We start from the raw sequence: 20,034 nt of genomic DNA on the forward strand, positions 1-20,034 counted from the left end.
ACATGGGCAACTATCAGTGTGTGATCACATTGACCTGCTAGAAAAATGTGAGCTCCGTAGGTGTAGCCGATAATGAGGCGATAAATGCCGACTTCGTTCCTGCTGCTGTCGCGTTGGGAGGACACCCAATCATCCACCGTGTCTTGTCTTGTCCTGAGTTTATCATTCACGCTATCGTCGGTATCTGTGCTCAGCTGGTCGCAAGCCTGTTGCCAGTTTGTGTTGCCAAACGACCAGACAACAACCGCTTGAAGCGTGGTGCTTGGACCAAAGCAGAGTGGAGGGCCATCTGCGTTCCCTTTAGCAGCAGCGTCGACTCTTCCATTCCCCACCAGCCCAATGACACCCAAACAAAAACCGCGTGTTTCCGGCCCTCTCAAAAACTGCCACCCGCTGTCAGATGTCCTTCACTAAGGCATGCTTAGTTTTCACATGCTGCATAGAGTCTGTACATATAAATGACGCTCCGCTCGGTAGTTCTCTGCGTAAGACAGCACCTCTCTCACAGCGCAATCTAACAGTAACAATCGAGCAGTGCACACTTGAGCATAGTGCACCATGTGATGTAACATGTGAAAACTTGGCCAACCGGCACCACCTCGTCCCTTCTTGGCTTGGAACCATCCCCGTATATATTTACCAACCCATTGTACTCTAAGTGAATATGGCAAAGAACCTCAACTAGGGACTCCTCAGCAGTCTTCAGCATCTTTTGGCCGGCGCGCAGATGGCGACTTTCGGCTGCGCTCGTAGCACATCGTGCGACACGTGCCTCACAACCTACATGCACTTTCTTACACACGACGACCATGTGGTCATGCAGAGCATCAAGCCAGTTTCTAAGAAGGGCTCAAGCGAGCACTCGTTTGTCCCTCGACAGTCAGCCGTTACCCTCGTCGCCGCAGAGCAACAGAAGACAGTTGCATGGTTTATTGTAACGCCTAGGTATCTGGTACATGGTAGCTGGTTATAACAAGACCGGGCACACGCACACGAAAGCTCAGCCTAGCAACGAGGGACAGACATTAAGTACGCGGTTAAATGCTGCGCGGCTCGGCTCACGCACTTACATCAACCCATCGGCAGGGGTGCTACAGGGCACTACAAGCCCCGCGCGAGTGTCACTACACAGGCGACAGAAGACCATTCCCCAGCGCCGGATACACTCGGACGCCCACGGCAACACGCGCACGTCCCGGCGTAAAATACTATTCACATCCGCGAGCACGCCCCGATCCGCGCGATTATAAAACGGCGCGCGTCGCACCGCAAGCCGGCACTCTGCCGTCCATTCCGGTCCGTAGCAGCACGCCGTCCAGTCCGGTCCGTAGCAGCCTGCCGTCCATTCCGGTCCGTAGCAGCCTGCCGTCCAGTCCGGTCCGTAGCAGCCTGCCGTCCAGTCCGGTCCGTAGCAGTCTGCCGTCCAGCGCTCGGCCAACTGCACAACCTGCAGTCTGGTGCTGAGCCGGCACGATCACCGTATACACAGCACGTGCCACGCCAGCGGTCGCACTGTCCCCAGCGCACCGCACGCGGCCTGGGCCACCTTGCCCGGGCACAGTCCGCGGCTCCCCGCGGTGCCACTCGCCACCACTACCCGCACAGTGCCGCGCCGGCGACGCCCACACCCCGCCCGAGCTGCCAGTGGACGCCGCCACGCAGCGGCCGCGCGGCGCGCTCAGGTCTTGTGCCGCTTGGAGTGTCCCTCGAGCGCAGTGGAGCAGCGGTCGCGGGTCTGCTCACGGTCCACGCCGGGCCCCAGCTCGTCGGACGGCCGCTTGGCGCCCGGGTTGGACAGGCGCAGCGTCTCCATGTCGTTGAAGATAACGGCGCGGCCGCCGCCGACCGTCGGCACCACGTCACCCTGCGCCGGCAGAGAGGGTCCGACGTTAGACACGGACGGGCAGCGGCACCAGACGGTGGCGCTGGTGTGTGTGGTGCGCCGGCGAAGGCGGACCAGTCCGAAAGCTGACAGACAGTTGCTGGACAGTTGCTGGTGGTGCACTCAAGACAGCTGTTTACATCTTCGCTCTGCGAGTCGATGCTGATGGGCCCCGTCAGAAAGCACGCGACCCGCGCATAAGACACAAAGCAGAACGAACACTGAACACAGACGGAGGAAAGCGTTTCCCACGGACTAAATTCGCATTAGTGAAGCGCGCGCCCTGCCGAGCAGCTGATGAGCAGGATGGGGCGGGAAGGGGCGAGCAAGCAGGCTCACCTTGATCTTGTGCGTCTCCACCTCGCCGGCCGAGTCCTGGTCCTGATGGGTCAGCACGTACTTGGACGTCTTGTCGTTGATCACGTCCTTGGCGTCCAGCTTCGTCACCGACTTGCGCTTCTTCATCTTTGGCTGCAAGCGGACCGCGAGTGCGCACTGAAAGCCCGCACGGGACAAACACGCAGGGGACACGAGAGACCAAGCGTACCGACGGCCACGAGTTAGCCCAGGGACTGCGGTGCTGGGGTTTGAGTACGGGGAGTTGGTGCGCTTGTGTAGAGCGAGGCAGGCAGTATATGTGACACGCAGAGATCAGTCAGCGTTCTCCAGCAGTGTTTCCCGTAACCCTTCAGCGTCACCCGTCATCAACCCGTTATCGGTCCACTGGCAGCCTACCGGATGGCCGACAGACAGCGGCCGGCCGCAGCTCGTTACCTGGAAAATGGTGGCCAGTTCGAGCACGTGGCCGGGGCGATGGTCCAGCCACACCTCGGCGTCAGTCGACTTGGAGCGGCGGTGGCGCGGATTGGCGATGGGCACAGTCTGCGGCGGAGGCGGCCGTCAGAGCACCGCAGCACCGCCCGACGGTGGAGGCGGCCGTCAGAGCACCGCAGCACCGCCCGACGGCGAGGGCGGCCGTCAGAGCACCGTCCGACGGCGAGGGCGGCCGTCAGAGCACCGCCCGCCGGCGAAGCGACCGACACAGCTGCGGCCGCGTGCTAGCGGTCGCACATAAGGCGCCAGAGGCAGGTGGCTTGTGGCCAACCTTCAGCGCGACCGCCCCAGACACACATGCTGACCGCCCACACCCAGCACGCACCATCATCCATCTTCCGGTTTTTTTAATGGCATCGCTGAAAACGAAATTTTGCCGCGTGGACTGTTTACTCTGCCAGCACCACAATCAGCTCCCACCAAGCCTGACCAAGCCGGCGGACCTTTACCAGGCATGGCAGATAGCACACCATTATGGCATGCGATACCACAACCGTCCGCGGTAAATGCATCACCCCGCCGGGAAAACACGCCACCTCAGACGGGAACTGAGCCCACGTGGCGCTGTGGCACCATCCGACAGCGTCTGTCACTCCCTTCGAATCGCCACCAAAGCGCCGACAGCTACGCCGCCACGTCTGCGGCAGACTCAGCCCGCCGACGGTCACAGCCTGGTCAGCCGTGACAGTCGGCGTTCGACACCGCGTCGACTGACAGCAGCCACAGGCGGCCGCCGGTGCCGCCACATCTGAGCACATACGTCACTGGCGTCACCGGCGGGCCGCGGCGCGTCCCACACTCACCCGCTTGGGCTGGGGGGTGGCCGAGAGGCGCGGGTCGGAGCGCGACGGCCGGATGGCCGCCTCGCCCGACACGCTGGGCCGCGGCGCCGGCGTCGGCGGCGCCGACGGCACAGCGAACCGCGCGTCGTCGTTGTTGATGATGTCACGCAGCGCGCGCAGCTTCTCGTCCTTGGCGCGGATCTCCGTCTGGCGGCAGCGACGGCGGCGCTGTGTTACGGACGACCCAGGCCGACCGACGCCGCAGTCAGGACGTCCCAGGGCGCAGGCGCCAGACAGCGGAGCGCGACCACGCCACCGGAGCGCGGGTTAGGCCCGTGTGTCGAGCAAGCCGCCCAGCGACCGTCCCAGGGCGCAGGCGTCCGACAGCCGAGTGCGACTACGCCACCGGAGCGCGGGTTAGACCCGTGTGTCGAGCAAGCCGCCGAGCGACCGTCGCATGGGTGTTGTTGAGCGCCCTCCAAAAATTCGAGAAATTCCACGCAGAACCTTTTCTAATTCCACAGACAGAGCCGATCCTGACAATGACAACGAATCTGCGGGAACAGGAAAATTATCTAAAAACCATTACCAATGACAAAAGCCATGAAAGCGCACCGATCGGAACTGCTGACTCACCTTCATCTGCTCCCGGTTGACCTTGATCTTGTTCTTCATGTCGGAGGCGAGCCGCTCCTTCTCGATCTGCATCCTGGTCTTCATGCGCTGCTTGACGCGCTCTCGCTCCAGGCCCTCCTGGTTCAGCTTCATCTCCTTCTCGTCCAGCTGTCAGACAGGCGGCCGGCCAGCAGGGTCACCGGCCGGGCGACACGTGCCGTGGCGACGACACCAAGTGACAGGGCACGTGGCGACGAAGCGCCCGCCGGCGGACGGCGCAACGGACGGACCCAGGCGAGGGTCTCAACAGCGGTGGCGTCAAACGCAATCCAACTGACATGCGTTTGGCGGTTTGTCCACTTTGAGTACATATAATGCAATGCCTACCTGGGTGGCGCTACGTACGTCCTTTACCGGACGATGCATCTATTTTTCTACCTGCTGATGGCCTATGCGCAGGCGACCATGGGTATCCACCGCTATCTACCGCGGCACAACGAAAACGCACACCCAAACAACAAACCAGGAACTGAATATTACGCAGTCGTGACCCTCACTGAAGAGTGGAAAGAAAACAAATAATATAAGCGACACAGGCTGATCGCTTGCAGCCAATTCCGTGCACCCATATCCGGCACCAAACCCTCGCCCAAACCATGCGGTTCACCCCTGCCCTCCGCGCCAGACTTCGGCCATCACCCCGCCCGACCGGCTCACCTCGTTGACAAGCGCCGCCTGGTTGTCGTTGAGCTCGCGGAAGCGGCGCGTCAGGCTGTCGTTGGCGGCCTCGGCGCTGGCCAGGCGCGCCTCGAGCGCGGCCGTGCGCCGGCCGCTGCCCTCCGACGCGGCGCGCAGCGTACCGTTCTCCTGGCGCAGCGCCGCCATCTCCATCTCGGTCTTCACCAGCAGCTGGCGGAACGCGTCCTCTGTCGGCGGCGGCGAGGGCGGCCGGTCAGGCGTCGACGCGACTGCCCGCGGCTGGGGTCGACGCCTTCAATGACCGCGCACGCGATTCCGAAGCAGATGTCGCCAGCCGGCGAGACGTCAATTCAGTTCAAACCCAACACGCAGCACGTGCCGGACCCGTGAACACGTGACCTGGGAAGCCCGTGCGCGCCGAACTTGGTACCCAGCCAAGTCTATATAATACTGAAAAACTCAGCCCGCTTACTTCGGCGCGCCTTACGGCGAGCCGCATACTCTGGACATGTTGACGCCGTTTGACCCGCAAGTGTCAGCCCCGCACTCACCACGGGGTCCTGGTACACTTTCATTCACCACCCAGCACACAACTAACCAAACCGTATTAGCATGTATCTACCCCCAGCGGCCGACCCAGGACGCCCACAACACAGCACCCGGCCGGCGCGCGCCGGCAGTGCGCGGGGGGCCGTGCCAGCGGCGCGCCGGCGGCCACCGCGGTACTGACGCTGTCGGTGCAGGTCGTGCAGCAGGGTGGCGCGCAACTGGACGCGACGCTCCAGGAAGCGCACCAGGCAGCGCACCGTCTCCTCCTCCTCGCCGGGCGTCATGGCCATGCTGGGCCAGACGGGCCCCAGGCAGAAGACGGGCCCCAGTTCGTCGGGTGAGGCGTCCGACGGCGCGCCCACCTCCGACCCCAGGCGGCGCTGGGCCTCGCGCAGGATCTGACGGTCAGATGGCGACAAAGGTCACGCCTCCGGCTGACACGGCGGTCACGGCGACAGGGACTGACAGAGGTCACGGCAACAATGACTGATAGAGGTCACGGCGACAAGGACCGACAGAGGTCACGGCAACAAGGACTGGCAAAGGTCACGGCGACAAGGACTGACAAAGATCACAAGGTCTAACAGAGGTCACGGCGACAAGGACTGACAGAGGTCACGGCGACAAGGACTGACAAGGGTCACGACACGCTCCAGGACGCAGGCCAATTCGATCACAAACCTGGCATATCGGCTGACGCTGGTTTGCCCTAAAACCAGAGATTGAACACCAGGGGTGGTCACACCAAGATCAGAAACACCAGGAAAGACGAACGTGAACGCAGCAGCCGCGTGCTGACGGTCATTGACACCGACCCTATGACCGCACCAACTTCGCTCAGTCATCACATACAAAGTACCACACATAAATCGCTGGTGTTGCTAAATCTGGTGGTCGCATATTTTGAGCGGGAATTTATCAAAGGAGACGCGCTGAAACAAAAAGTCCGGCAGCGCACGCAACGGACTTCACGCAGTGCTGCGTGGCCTGAGTGCAGAGTGGCCAGGCAGGCTGGACGGGTCAGCACCTCCGGGGCGGGAGCGAGCGGTGCGGTGCCGGCCGCGGTGTGAGTCCCCCGCTCTCACCTGGTTGGCCTTCCTCCTGCCCGGCGTGAGACCGATGCCGACGTCCAGGGGCCGGTCGGCCGGCCGCGCCACCACCACCTCCTGAGTCAACTCGGCGAACTTCATCACGTGCTGCAGGCGCCGCCGCACGCGTCCGTCACACACTGGCGCTAGCAAGCGTCGGTGTCACACACCAGCGTGCGTGCTCACGGAGAAGACGGGATAGTCGGCGGTGCCCGACGGCTATACAGGTCACGACGAGCGAGCCGGCGGGCGGGGATGGGTGTGTTTGTATGTGGGGGGGGGGGGGATCATCAGGTCACCATCACCATCGGACACCCAGGAGAGGTTTGCCACGTCATACAGCAAAGACAACACACGACACACCAGAGCGGGCCGCCGCTCATCAACACTCGTGGGACCCGCCACCGTCTCGCTAGCCTCCACGCCCGCACGGAGCCCCACCGCCTCACCCCAGTGACGCGGCCGCGCCCCACTCACGATCGTCTCGTCGTACTCGCCCACCGCCTCATCCCAGTGACGTGGCCGCGCCCCACTCACGATCGTCTCGTACTCGCCCACAGCCTCACCCCAGTGACGCGGCCGCGCCCCACTCACGATCGTCTCGTCGTACTCGCCCACCGCCTCATCCCAGTGACGCGGCCGCGCCCAACTCACGATCGTCTCGTACTCGCCCACCGCCTTACCCCAGTAACGCGGCCGTGCCCCACTCACGATCGTCTCGTCGTACTCGCCCACCGCCTCACCCCAGTGACGCGGCCGCGCCCCACTCACGATCGTCTCGTCGTACTCGCCCACCGCCTCACCCCAGCGACGCGGCCGCGCCCCACTCACGATCGTCTCGTCGTACTCGCCCACCGCCTCACCCCAGTAACGCGGCCGTGCCCCACTTACGATCGTCTCGTCGTACTCGTCGGCGCGCGGGTTGACACACACGACCATCTTGACCTTGCCCTCGCCGTCGAAGTAGTTCTTGAAGAGGTGCGTGATGCGCGAGTCGCGGTACGGCACCATCTTGTTGGCGCCCGTCAGCTGGTTCTCCCGCAGCGTCTCGATGCAGGTGCGCAGCACCATCAGCGAGTTGTTGATGTTGCCTGGGCGCAGACGGCACGGCTCGCGTGACACCGAGCACACTCAGACACTTGAGGCACGCAAACAGTGAGTTCGTGCGATGGGGATCAGCTCACAAATTGACCACGAAACCAAACAAGTGGAGAAGGAGGAATAAATAGCTGACTATGTCACTGCCCAGTACATCTTAAACATAAAGTTTTTTGCTACATAGCCGACAACGCAAACCTACAGCAACCGCTTCTAGGAGCTGTTCGACAGAAGACTTTGAACCTGACACTCATTAACAAGCACTCTAAGACCTTACGAGCCCCATTTCAGCAGACAGCGAAAGGCCACGAGAGCGGGGTCTGCTCACGGACCTGCCTCGCGCAGCCTGTCGCCGTTGTTCTTGGTGCGGTTGGTGCGCTCACTGCCGGCCAGGTCGACCAGCGACAGCTGGCCAACCACCATCAGCGCCTTGTCGTCGAGCACCTCCTCACCCCGCGGGTCCAGCGGCGCCTATCGGCCGAGTGGAGCGAAGGCGCCGGTCAGCCGCGCAGCGCAGCCAGGTGGAGCGAGCACCTCCGGTCAGGCGGACACACGTGTCGGGCCGGCAGCCGAGAGCGACCGAGACCAGGCCACTGCGCTGGGCACGGCCGCCATCAGAACGGGCACCGCACACACGCCACACAACGGAGGCCGAGGACGACCGGGTATAAGGCACCGACCCAGCCACAGCCGCCAGAGCAGAGTCCCACCACTGACCAGCGCGCATACAGCACCGTCCCCAGCACGCTCTGACACACCCGCGGAGCCCGTGTCTCCAGGACCGGCCGGGCGGGCGCCGCTGACCTGGACCACGCGGATGGTGAAGACCGAGTGGGAGCGGCTGCTCTCCGTGTTGAGTGTGGTGTGTGCCACCTTGCGGCGCCGCTGGCCGCGCCGCAGCGCCTCCAGCGCTTCGCTCGGTGACGACACCTCCACCTCGCTCACGCCGTGCACGTAGATGTTCTTGTTGTTGTCCTCGCGCAGCATGCGGGACTGCATCGACCTGGCGAGCGCACCGGCTGGGTGTGAGGCAGACGCGTCCAGCCGGGCACCTTTGCCCGGCGCCTACTGTTTTGCGTGGCGTGGTCGGTTTTTGAAGTCGACAAATGCGAGCAGGTCCATCAAACTGTTTTACACGCATTCCAAGTGGTGGTACGATTGTACGAGCCTCTTTCAGAAAATACATCAAATCATATTGAAGCATGCGGGGTTCGGGGTTCACATTGAAAAATCAGCATCGAACAGCGGCGCTACGTGTTTCGTCCTTGTCCAAAGGGGCTGCCTACAAAAAAAAAAAACTACAGGGGCTGCCCGTGGCCTCACTTTTTCATATTCTCCGGGGCGACCTCCTCAAGCAGGTCGTAGACGTAGTTGTTGTAGATCTCCACGTAGGAGACAAAGACGGCGTAAGCGTTGTCCTCGTCGAGGCCGGACACCTGGCTGATCTCTGGCACACGCGTGGAGGCGGCATCACTCTCCTCGGGCGTCACGCTGCCGCTGCCGGCCGGTGCCACACGCCTGCCGACGACGCACGGCCGTCAGTCGTCAACAAAGGGCACCATTGACGTCATGGAGGGAGACGGCGCTCTGCCACTCATCATCTGGGGCTTTATGCATATATATATATATATATATATATATATATATATATATATATATATATATATATATACACATATATATATATATATGCATATATATATATATATATACATATATATATATATATATATATATATATATATAACTTTGCCTAAATCTCGCCTTAAGGCATGAGCAAGGGTACCCTAGCCCCCTAGTCTGGGCAGAGGTCTCTGCATACTGGGTTCCACAGCGCACGGTTTGCTATTTAAGTAGTACAAGCCTGTGGCGGCCAGCACCGAGCGCGCTACACCACACCAGCACGTCAGATGCCCTCCAGCCGCTGGTTTTGCGGCTGGAGATCGGACCGGCGGCACTAACAGCGTGGCGAAGGCCACCCTGCCCAGTCGCTCACCTCTTACGCGGCGTCTTTCCCGGCTTGGGCGTGCTGAGGATCTCCCGCTGCCGGTCTAGCATGGCGTCCGCCTCGTTCTGCACGTCAAAACTGTTCAGACGGTCTGGCTTGAAGACGTAGCGGCGCGCCTGGTAGTTGACGATGCTGTTGAAGATGACGTCGATGCACCGGGGCATGATGCCGCCGTCAGACGGAGTACCTGAGGCAGTCCGCAGTGTGCGAAGCTGAAACCTATACAGATGCACTGCTGGTTCTTGTTGCCTCAAAGTGATCCCATCTGGGCACCTACAAGTCTTATGATTATGAACTCCACACCAAGGCTTCGAATGGACGCTTATGCAAGAGATACAAAGAACACATTGACACACAAACCAGTGTGGCCAGCACGTTCATAGCCACATTCAATCGCAGGCAGCATACAAAAAAATACAACAAAAACAAAAACGACACGTCATTCGACCGCACTTCACAGGCAACAACAGAGACCACTCGGGCCGCAACTTTCGGGAACACCTAGCAACGACTACATAGGCAGGCCATTTACGTTCACCGGTGTTAACAGGATACCGGCTGGCAACAGTCTCCACGTTCGCACTACCAACTCGACCTCTAACTATGCCCTTAGTCATACCGGCACACAATAACGTTTCAACGCGTGCGCCCTCACAACATTCGGGTTTATTCGGTGCGGCGTGACCACGCTGTGGACCGCCGTCGCACGCTCCCTCACCCATCATGGTGTGTGTCTTGCCACTGCCTGTGATGCCGTAGGCGAAGAGCAGACCATTCTTGCCACTAAGCAGATCACTGACCAGAGGCCGCGCCACCGCGTCAAACACCTGCTTCTGCGACGCCAACTCCGGGAACACCACGTTGAACTTGTATTGCTGCTCCTTGGCCGTGCCGTACCGGAAAGCCTGCCGCCCGGCGCGTCGCAGTGACCAGGAGGATGCATGCGGCGTGCGATCAACCATGCCTTGCAGACGGTAAAATTAATTCGTTTCACAGGCTTAACAGATGACAGGCGTGGACACAGCTTTGAGCGGGGAGACGCCGGCTACACGCGGGGGAGACACTGGCTACACGCGGGAAGACGCTGGGTATACGCGGGGAGACGCCGGCTACACGTGGGGGAGACGCTGGCTGCACGCGGGGAGACCCTGGCTACACGCGAGGAGACGCCGGCTACATGTGGGGGAGACGCCGGTTACATGCGGGGAGACGCCGGCTACACGCGAGGAGACGCCGGCTACATGTGGGGGAGACGCCGGTTACATGCGGGGAGACGTCGGCTACACGCGAGGAGACGCCGGCTACACGTGGGGGAGACGCCGGTTACATGCGGGGAGACGCTGGCTACACGCGGAGTAGCCGTCGTCGAGCGAGCCGGGAGCGGCGGGTGCGGGCGGCGGGCGGCGGGCGGCGGGGACGGACCTGCGAGTGGGCCGGCGGCGTGACCAGCACGGCCGTGTCGTCCAGCTGTTCGACACACTTCTCTTCGCCGTCGGCGGCCGGCCGCAGCCGGCACACCACCTGCACCGGGTCGACGCCCTCGGGCAGCGCCGGCCGCGCCGGCCGACCCGGCGTCTTGCGCACGCCCGCCTTGGTCCGACTGGCAAGATGGGCACAGGATCAGGCCGAGTGCGGACAGCGACAGCAGTCGCTGAGCTGGGCCGCATTAGGTCAGCATGCTGGCAGTCACAGTATGCTAGCCTCTCTTGGTCAAAATGTCATCCTGGGCAAGAGCTTGTAAGACATATCCAAAAACACAGCAGACCATGGAACACCCGTGGGGTGGAATGCTTCCTTTCTGATAGAAATTTAGCAGTGATTTAACACATCTGAACAGTGATAATTTGTGATGTTTCAGTAACTACCGAAACCTATGCTAAAAAGAACCACACTACAACTATCCCTTTGTTTACTTCAGGCTAAGGCATCCATCACCAGCCTGGAGACATTACCAATTTTCCTTTGAACATTTTGAGCACTGACACTAAATTTTGAAAATGATGTTTCCTGCAACCTATCCCTTAGAAAAACACACATGTGTATATATATATGTGTATATATATATATATATATATATATATATATATATATATATATATATACATATGAAAAACACACATGTATATATATATATATATATATATATATATATATATATATACAGTGATCTACTTACACCAAGTATCAGCTATAAACATCTCACAACTGGGCAATTTTTACACTTAGGCATATATAACAACTGAAAGTGCTTTTCAAAATGACTGGTTAAAAATAATGTTTCATATAAACAGCATATTCATGGTTCAATACGACTCACTGTCATTTTAGTACCAGGCAACTAAGGAGATAGGTGTACCCCAAATTAGTCAAATATAATTTGTTGACACTATGTAGAAACTTTGAGCATCTTACAACTCAGCAGCTTTTACACCTGGGCACATGTCAGAATTAAAAGTGATTTTTGAAACAACCAGTGAATAATATCTTTCAATAAAGTGGAACATTTATGGTTAAATCTGGCTGGTTCAAGTTTTAGCATCCGGCCGCAGGTAGCTACGGTAATTAAATATCAAAAAACCATTTCAAGCTATGCATAATAGAAGATCATTTCCTGCTTATTACAACCTAACATATTAGTATTCCCTGTTGATTACAAATCTTAAGTTTATGTAACTTGCTTGCAGAGCTGCAATCTTAATTGCCATGCTGTAAATATGCATGTTGTGCCAAACATATTTCAGAAAACAGCATCTAAAACATGTTTTCAAGCAAAAAATAAGCTGAGCATACAACACAATTAGCCCTAACCTGAGTCCAGCATATGCATGGCACAGGTTTAGGCACATAAACAAAGTGTAGTGGAGGGATGTTTTGAAAACTGGCCCAGGTGCATCCTGAATGTGATGTACACAAATCTTGCATATTGGTCATGTGAGATTGGATGGCATAGACATTAATGGGAAAAGGATGGTTACAAGTGCAAAACCACTTACATTGTGTGCCATATTTATGACAATTACCACTTATTTCAACATACCCACCATACCATGCCTAAATCTTTTGTCATAAAAAACACAAAAACACAGGATTTTACAACTATGCATTTAAATAAGCTGCATCAGATGAAGTGTGCACAGTGCAACTACTACACATAGAAAAACACATGATGTGCTACAGAAAACAAAACAAAAAGAAATTGAATTCACTTTGCTACTATCACGCAAGCACAAAAAACATTGTCAACAGGAATACATTGATGACTGAACAGGCAATGCATATATTGGTGCACCAAACCGCACTTCATGCCAGTACATATCATACACACAGCCCACACAAGTTCTGTACTGCTACAAGCTGGATTTGAAAGGTTTCATCTGGTTACATTCAGACTACGACACAATTTTTTTTTAAAGCTGACATTTCAAGTTTCCAAACTTTTTAAATGGTCCCAAACCCTGAAAATCTCAATTGGATTCTGGTAATATGTGCACAAATATACATATATATATATATATATATATATATATATATCTCTCTCTCTCTCTCTCTCTCTCTCTCTCTCTCTCTCTCTCTCTCTCTCTCCTCTCTCTCTCTCTCTCCCTCTCTAAGAGCTTTAATACACCAGGTGTTGACAATGGTGACACAAAACTGATCAAACAAGATCAGTAAAAAAAACCCTCTATCTTCATCATAAATGACCATAATTTTCAAACTGCATCAAACATGCAACGGTAGAAGTGGCGATTCAACTTACAGAGGCCTCATCACGATTCAGGAACGGCCTCTTCACGGCCTGCAGCCACTTGTGTTCAATCACTACCTTCTCATAAAGGTTGGGCGGTTCCTCGCAATAAAAAACTCTCGCACGACGTCCGTTTGCTCAACGTAAATTTTACAGCTGAAAATACTTTTTTGAACAGTGCGCGAAAAAGCCTATACACCTTCACTGCCCGCGTCACAATTCGTCTAGAGGCAGTGTTGTTCAAAATGATCCGTGGTAACCAATCAACGCACAGGTCTGGTAGAGTTTAAAAAATCGCCATCCACAGAAGGAGCCACTACACTTCCTGCGTTGATAACGCAAGAATGCAGCTAAAATTAAATTGAACTGGTATTTTGAGTCGCTATAAAAGGAGTTAATAAAATGTTATTTTAGGTAAGCCAGTTTTGATGCGTCATCAATGGGTATGTTCGTCTGCTGTGTCAAATATGACACGACAAGAACAATTCTGAATATCATGAAAAGACTTAACTCAGCCCTAGAAAAAGATCATGCAATTTAAGCAAAATTCATACCAGAAACTATAGCTGCCATAAATGCACATGAGTAGTACATTCCGTTATAAGTTCATTCTTTCTACGAACGAGTCACATTTTGGAGACATTCCTGGTGCACCTTACGCCGCATTCATAAGTGCTGTTGTCATTAGTAAACGAGAGCCCAACGATGATCCTCTAGACCAATCATAGCGCAGCTTTTGGCACATGCCAGTGCTTTGATTGGTAGTAGCTAGGACATCTACTATTTTCCCATATTTTCCGCAGGGCAGAAGACGTTGGGAACAGTTAGGAAGGCGTTTTATGAGGGCGCCGTCATTCATTCGGTTCATTCCCTCGCGAGGTTGTGCAGGGGTAGGAGGGTGGATAGGTGCGTACTTGGTTACTTTTCATCTGTCCCATCGATTTGCGTAGCTATATCACTCGTGTACGCCTAAGGTTGAGCTCATAAGTGAAAGAGAAGACGGTGTGCATAGTTCCGGCCTGCGCCTCCACAGCAGCACAGCTCGCTTCCATCGATCGGTACCTTCCAGGACGAAGTGTCGGGCTACCAACATTAAGAAGCAAAAGTAAGTATGCCCATATTTTTAAAGGTATAGTCTGATTGATTAGCTGAATGTGTGAATGCATTTCACCTCCCCATCTGCCCGCAGCACATAATGATATGACAAGTTGGTATTTTGTTCAAACCAGAGGTGTAGGTCATAAGTTAAGCTGGAGGATAATCAGGAAAATGTCTAAAGTTACCCTCAAAACATGTTAATATGGGGTCTCCTGTAGATAAAATAGAAGGTAAAATGGCTTTTCACTTTATCCCAAAGCTGGGAATGAGAGTTTTCCTACCTGAATATGAAAATCCACCATTGGTGCAGAAGGAAGACAGTATGCTGCTAACACATGACAGTGAGGCTGCCACATCTTAAATTCTGGTCTTGTTGAAAGCTTTTAACCTGCCAGAGACCTTGTGGGTGCATGCAAAAGAGAACAAGATGTTGCAAAGGGAAAAAGAAAATAGATGGCCCAGATTTTACCAGCAGTGCAGCAAACTACAACCTGAATTTTGACAGCAAGCATCCCAGCAAATGAGCATGCATTGACTCAACAGTGCATTGATGCTATAGCCACCACTGATTTGGGCCACTATCCAGTGATGCAGACTTTAGCTCAGCTTCCAGAGACAGCTCCCTATGTCTCCAAGGACCAAATTGTGGAGGGTCTTTCTGATTGCAGGTGACACCCAGCTCTCTGGCAAGAAGGCCTGGACATGAGTTTCTGGCAAGAAGGCACTGGGTTGTAGCTGCTATTGTGACCAGTCTTGCACCCAATTTCAGATGCTCATGCATTTTGAAGGGATTGGGCTGTCAAAAATTGCTCTTGAGCTATGTATGTAGGAAGTGAGTAGAAACATACAAAAGTCTGGAGGATAGGGCAATATGTATTATTTCAAATGTATGAAATTCTATGAGTAATTGTACCAAAAAGTGAGTCAAATTCAAGTCTAAGTATGATTCTTGCTATTGCCTTAAACAGCAATTGACATGAAGGTTTATGAACATCAATCTGCCTGATATTGCCATGCCAGCTCTGAAAAATGTTTTCCTGCCAACCTCATTTCAAAACCAACACTTCACCACTGACTGTTTCTCTTGGTCAAATAAGTGCTAAGATATAAAAGTTGGACTGGGCAATATTTCAAAATTTATGGAGTTGAGTGTACAATGTGCATATGTTACATCATGCTAAGAGAGTTATGGTTGTGTGATGGTATATCCTGCCTGCAGCTCATCTTCTTGGCTGATAATGAGTTGCCTTCTGCCCCTTACAGTGACATGGGCAGCAGATCTGTTAAGCCCACCCATGTGACACCTGCCCAGCAGGTTTGCCAAGCTAGAGGTGCCTAGATGCTTGCTGGTTTGGCCTCCAGCCAGCACAATGCTGACTGGCAGATATTAAGTAAAAGGAGAAACAGCAGGTAGTGCAAGCTGAGTCAGGATGTATTGGCTTAAAATATCATCATTCTTTCACTCCAAGTATGTAGATATTTCTGCACTGGATGGGAGCCATGCAATTCTGTCCCCCATTTGCTTGGATTTGTTGCCTGCTTTCCGGAGGCATTTTCTGAGCATGTTAGATTGCAGGTTTTTTGGAACAGCCAGGCTCATTCCTCAGGATGGACACCCCCAGCCATGGGACAGTTTGAACAGCATGTTAGGCAATGCTTGTAGAATGCTGATAAAAAACGTAACACTTCCTGGCAGGGGTCAGCGCTCTGAAGCTGTTCTGCCTGGTGTTGGCATGGACACCAGCGGCACTTTGGCACGACCCGCGACACGGACGTGATGGCAGACGGCGGGTGGGGGCTGTGTTTTCCATAAACGCTCGGCAATAAGCACGCCCGGTCTGACCGCCCTTTCCCCTCACTCCCGCCCGAACGTCTTCCGTGCCTGTGGTCGGTCACGGACTTCTGCTCTTATCGACTCGTGTATACGTCCGCCGTGTTTCCTGTCGCCAAATGTGTCGGAGGATCGTACTGGTGCGTTAGAGCGTGCAAACGGTCCTCTGCTCTGCGGTAGACCCGGCCTCCTTGTGTACGCTTTGCTTGGGACTCTTCCATGGTTAGCAGCTACCTGGTTTGTTTATGGTGGCCCTTCGGGTGAAAGCCTGTGTTCCCAGGAGACGGGCTTCAAAGTCAGTACCGAGAGGCTTGGTGTTAAGTCGATCACGGTTTCGACGGAAGGAAGTGATCCGCTTACTCGATGTTTGTTATTGTTGGCGTCTGTAGCTGCCCAGCCATGATCCGTGAATTGGTCCCTTGACGGTGGCCACGGGTCGCCTGCGCAACATCGGGCTAATGTCGCGGAAGACAGCAGGTGTCCTGCCGCCTTTTTAATTGATTTCCAGCGTTAATGTATTCCAGTAATGACGTGCATTTGCACGTTTACTCTCCAGAGCTGCTCCTGCTCGGTATGCCTGGCTCGTTTCGGCAGCAGGAGGCATTTCGCAATTTTTGTACGCTCTGCCCAAATGTTTCCGAATGCGTTTTCGGCACGGCGTCTGGGGGCTGAAACGACCATTAGGCGAAGGCAAGGTCCTTGTTAAGAGATACCAAGCTTCACCCATGGCGCCGAACAGTACTTCCGTATGCATCTTCTGGTTGAGAAAGGGATACTTGCTCGGCTAGCCTGGATTTATAAACAGCAATAACGGCAATGAGACGGGCGCGTAATAGGCACGTTATGCTTGGATGTGCCAGCTGGTCAAATAAACCACACACTATTTATTTGGCAAACAGATCTGTTCGCGCAGGCCTCTATGATGTCCAGTTAATGACCTCACGCAGGCAGTCGCGGAAGTGCAAGAAATGGAGGCGAATGGCCGAGCGGACCGAGATCGTGTCACGTCTGGATGAGGAACGCGGCTGGCATGGCGCCAGAAACCAGGACAGTAGAGAACTGGACACCCCCGGTGTCAGCCGACCACAGCCGTGATATGGGGTTTTACTTGGCCAGGCACGGTTGACTGGCCGTGGCGCGTGTAAGCCACATGCCACCGGGTCCAGGTGTTCGGTTAGTTACTGACCGCTTCAACGCAATGTAGGCCACAATCTGCCCGATCCGGGCGCGCGCAGCTGCGGGTCGCCCGACTTCTCCCAGCCGCACGGCCCGCTGACCGCCGGCCGTTCCAGCCCGTGTCCGTGTCCGACCGGCGCGCGTGCAGACTATGCGCCATATTAGAATGGGGCCGGAAAGCGCCCCGGCCCCGGCCGCCGGGCCGTTCGGTGAACGCCGCCCGCTGCGCACGGCCGCCGCCGCCGCGCGCCTCCTCTCTGTGTACCGCCCCGGCGGCGGGTGTCGGCTGCGCCACTTACGGCGTCTGTCGGCGGCCGGCCGGCCACCGCCAAACAGGATGACACGTGCCGGCCGGCGCCGCTTCGCGGAACGCCGCCGGACCGGCCCCCGAGACGCAGCGGCGGTGCCGGCCGTCGGGGGGTAACGGGTGCGTGGCCTTCACTCTCTCGGGTGCCGCTAATGGCCGGTTTACGTTCTGCGGGGCGGCTTAGATAAGTCCGTTAGTGGCTCGTCTGACAATGCAGGCCATTAGGCCCGACGCTAGCGAGTTTTGTATCCCGACGAGACGAGAATGGCTGCGGAACGAGAGCTTTTGCCCGCTCAGGTACTGATAGCCGGTTACTTCTGTGGCTGTGCTGCAAGATGGCCTGGCGGCGGCGGATTGTGGCCACGCACGGGAAGGCGCCCTGTCAAGAATGACCAGTTATGTTGTATCGAGGACATTGTGCTGCCTAAGTGTTGCCTATTCCCACCAAAGGATGCCGAAAGCTTTTCTTGTGCTGTACTGGTCCTGAGGACGGAAGATTTTGTCGCATAGCTCCCATTTCGTGCTTTTATGTGTTCTGTCGTCTGCAAACTAGAGAGCCGTGTGTTACACCTTGGATTAAGCGGCGCACGCTCGTGCTGCGACTTGGTTTGACTTGATCTGCGAACGGTATAACCTGAGTTGCTTGTGTGACTTGATACCGTCCGAGGACTGTTTAGAGAACGAAGAACGCCTTTCAGGGTTCTCGTCGTCGCCACCAGAGTAAACATGTTCGAGCTGACTGAAGGATTACATCAGATACTATATATCACTGGCGCATTTAGAAATCATGGGTTCTGAAAACACGGCAAGGTCATGCAAATTACATCCAAAGGACTGCGTTAGCTGGATGGGCTGTCCCGTTCACATGTATGTTGCATGAACTGTGGAATGCACCACCTAGCAACATGCTCGTGTTTCTGGGTATGGTCTAAAAGTTTCCGGCTCGTAAAGGATACCACAATTGGCCACATTTTTCCCCATGCAATTGTGGCGTGCTAGCAGAAACGAAGCCAAGAGCTCGAATGAAAGTAAGAGCCCGGTATGGGTCGGCGATCAGTCATGCTCCTCTGCTATGGCTACTTCACCTCTATTACCATTTGCCTTGCGTGCTTGGGTCCAGCACCTATCTTCAACCGAACCACGCTGCGCACGTTTGTGGCCGCGTACCGCAGTGTCAACACAAGCATGCTGTGTTAGCCACGTATGCCGTGGGTGACATTGTGTTACTGTAACGATGGGCGTCATTATGGATGTTAATGAGGACCTCGGTCGAGTCGGGCACTGAACAGGATCTGGTGTCTTGCGGTCCGACCGAAGCCGCACAGCCGTCCCTGTGCCTGTGCGTGCCTCGTGTATGCATCGCTTTCCCCTTTATGTGCGCAAAACGCAGCGACTATTTCACGTCGCCTGCGGTTTTACGTGCCGATGCGATCGGCGGTGATTCGATGAATATCCTTTCGCTCATTGATTTAAGTGTGACATGTACAAAGAGATGCGCCCCGCTGCCCGCTGATGACCTGCGGCCCAGGATTGCCCGAGGCCTAGCTGACGGCCTCGCTGACTGCGGCCGGCGGGCGCCGTTCGGTTCCGCAGCAAGCGGAGTGCATTTTAGGTCGCTCGCGCGGAGAGCCACAGACCGGCTTTGAAATGAATAATGTCAGAGTACGTGGATGCAGGACATGAATGGGTAAGATTCGCGTGGGATGCATCGGTTTAGCTCACAACGTCGGGAATCTCGGTATGACGTGGTATTTGGCTGGATTACTGTCCTGAACGGTACTGCAGTTGCAAGACGTTTACGGATCTCATCAACGAAAACATGTGTGTCTGAAGGGGGGCTTCATCAGGATTGACAGCATCGGGGATCAAACGGATAATCTGGGACTCACACTGGTGTCTGGGGGCGGGCGGGGCAGAGCATTGACGCGGTGGCGGAACCGTTGAAGCAATGGGATCAGCGCTGCCGTGGGGGGGGGGGGGGGCACAAGCCGCTCTGCCACCCCTTCGCCCACAGCGCTCTTTGTCTGGGCGTTGTGCCGAGAGATCGTGCTGGGCCAAAGCTATTCACCAGCCACGTCCTCACAGCGGCAGTAACGCCGGCCGTGTGGCTGGGCGGCCGTCTGTTGCCTTTGGATGATGCGGTCGGAGTCCGCGGCGGAATGTGATTCATAACAAACGAGGCGCCCACTACGGCCCCTGGTGGCGCATATCTCGGGGGCCCGCATTCGGAGGCGCACGATGTAACACAGAGCCGCGGAGCGCGGTCACGGGACCGCATGCAGCAGGCCGGATCAGTCGCCCGGATCCACAGGCCCGGGAGCGACA

General features: G+C 55.7%; 1 protein-coding gene across 1 annotated transcript; it reads right to left on the reverse strand.

Moving 5' to 3' along the window:
* Window positions 1–915: 915 nt before the first annotated feature.
* On the reverse strand, window positions 916–13,517 carry pav (kinesin family member pavarotti). Its single transcript, XM_037236195.1, has 16 exons — window positions 13,310–13,517; window positions 10,978–11,155; window positions 10,274–10,460; window positions 9,544–9,742; window positions 8,871–9,065; window positions 8,352–8,550; window positions 7,880–8,018; window positions 7,341–7,540; window positions 6,447–6,557; window positions 5,543–5,759; window positions 4,831–5,039; window positions 4,135–4,281; window positions 3,520–3,705; window positions 2,657–2,764; window positions 2,222–2,353; window positions 916–1,864 (listed from the first exon to the last, which is right to left on the reverse strand). The coding sequence occupies exons 1-16, from the start codon at window positions 13,318–13,320 to the stop codon at window positions 1,679–1,681; spliced, it is 2,604 nt and encodes an 867-aa protein (XP_037092090.1). The 5' UTR covers window positions 13,321–13,517; the 3' UTR covers window positions 916–1,678.
* Window positions 13,518–20,034: the final 6,517 nt, after the last annotated feature.

The sequence above is a fragment of the Pollicipes pollicipes genome, unplaced genomic scaffold (genome assembly GCF_011947565.3).
Source record: "Pollicipes pollicipes isolate AB1234 unplaced genomic scaffold, Ppol_2.1 Scaffold_7261;HRSCAF=8764_pilon_pilon_pilon, whole genome shotgun sequence".
Classification (NCBI taxonomy): Eukaryota; Metazoa; Arthropoda; class Thecostraca; order Pollicipedomorpha; family Pollicipedidae; genus Pollicipes; species Pollicipes pollicipes.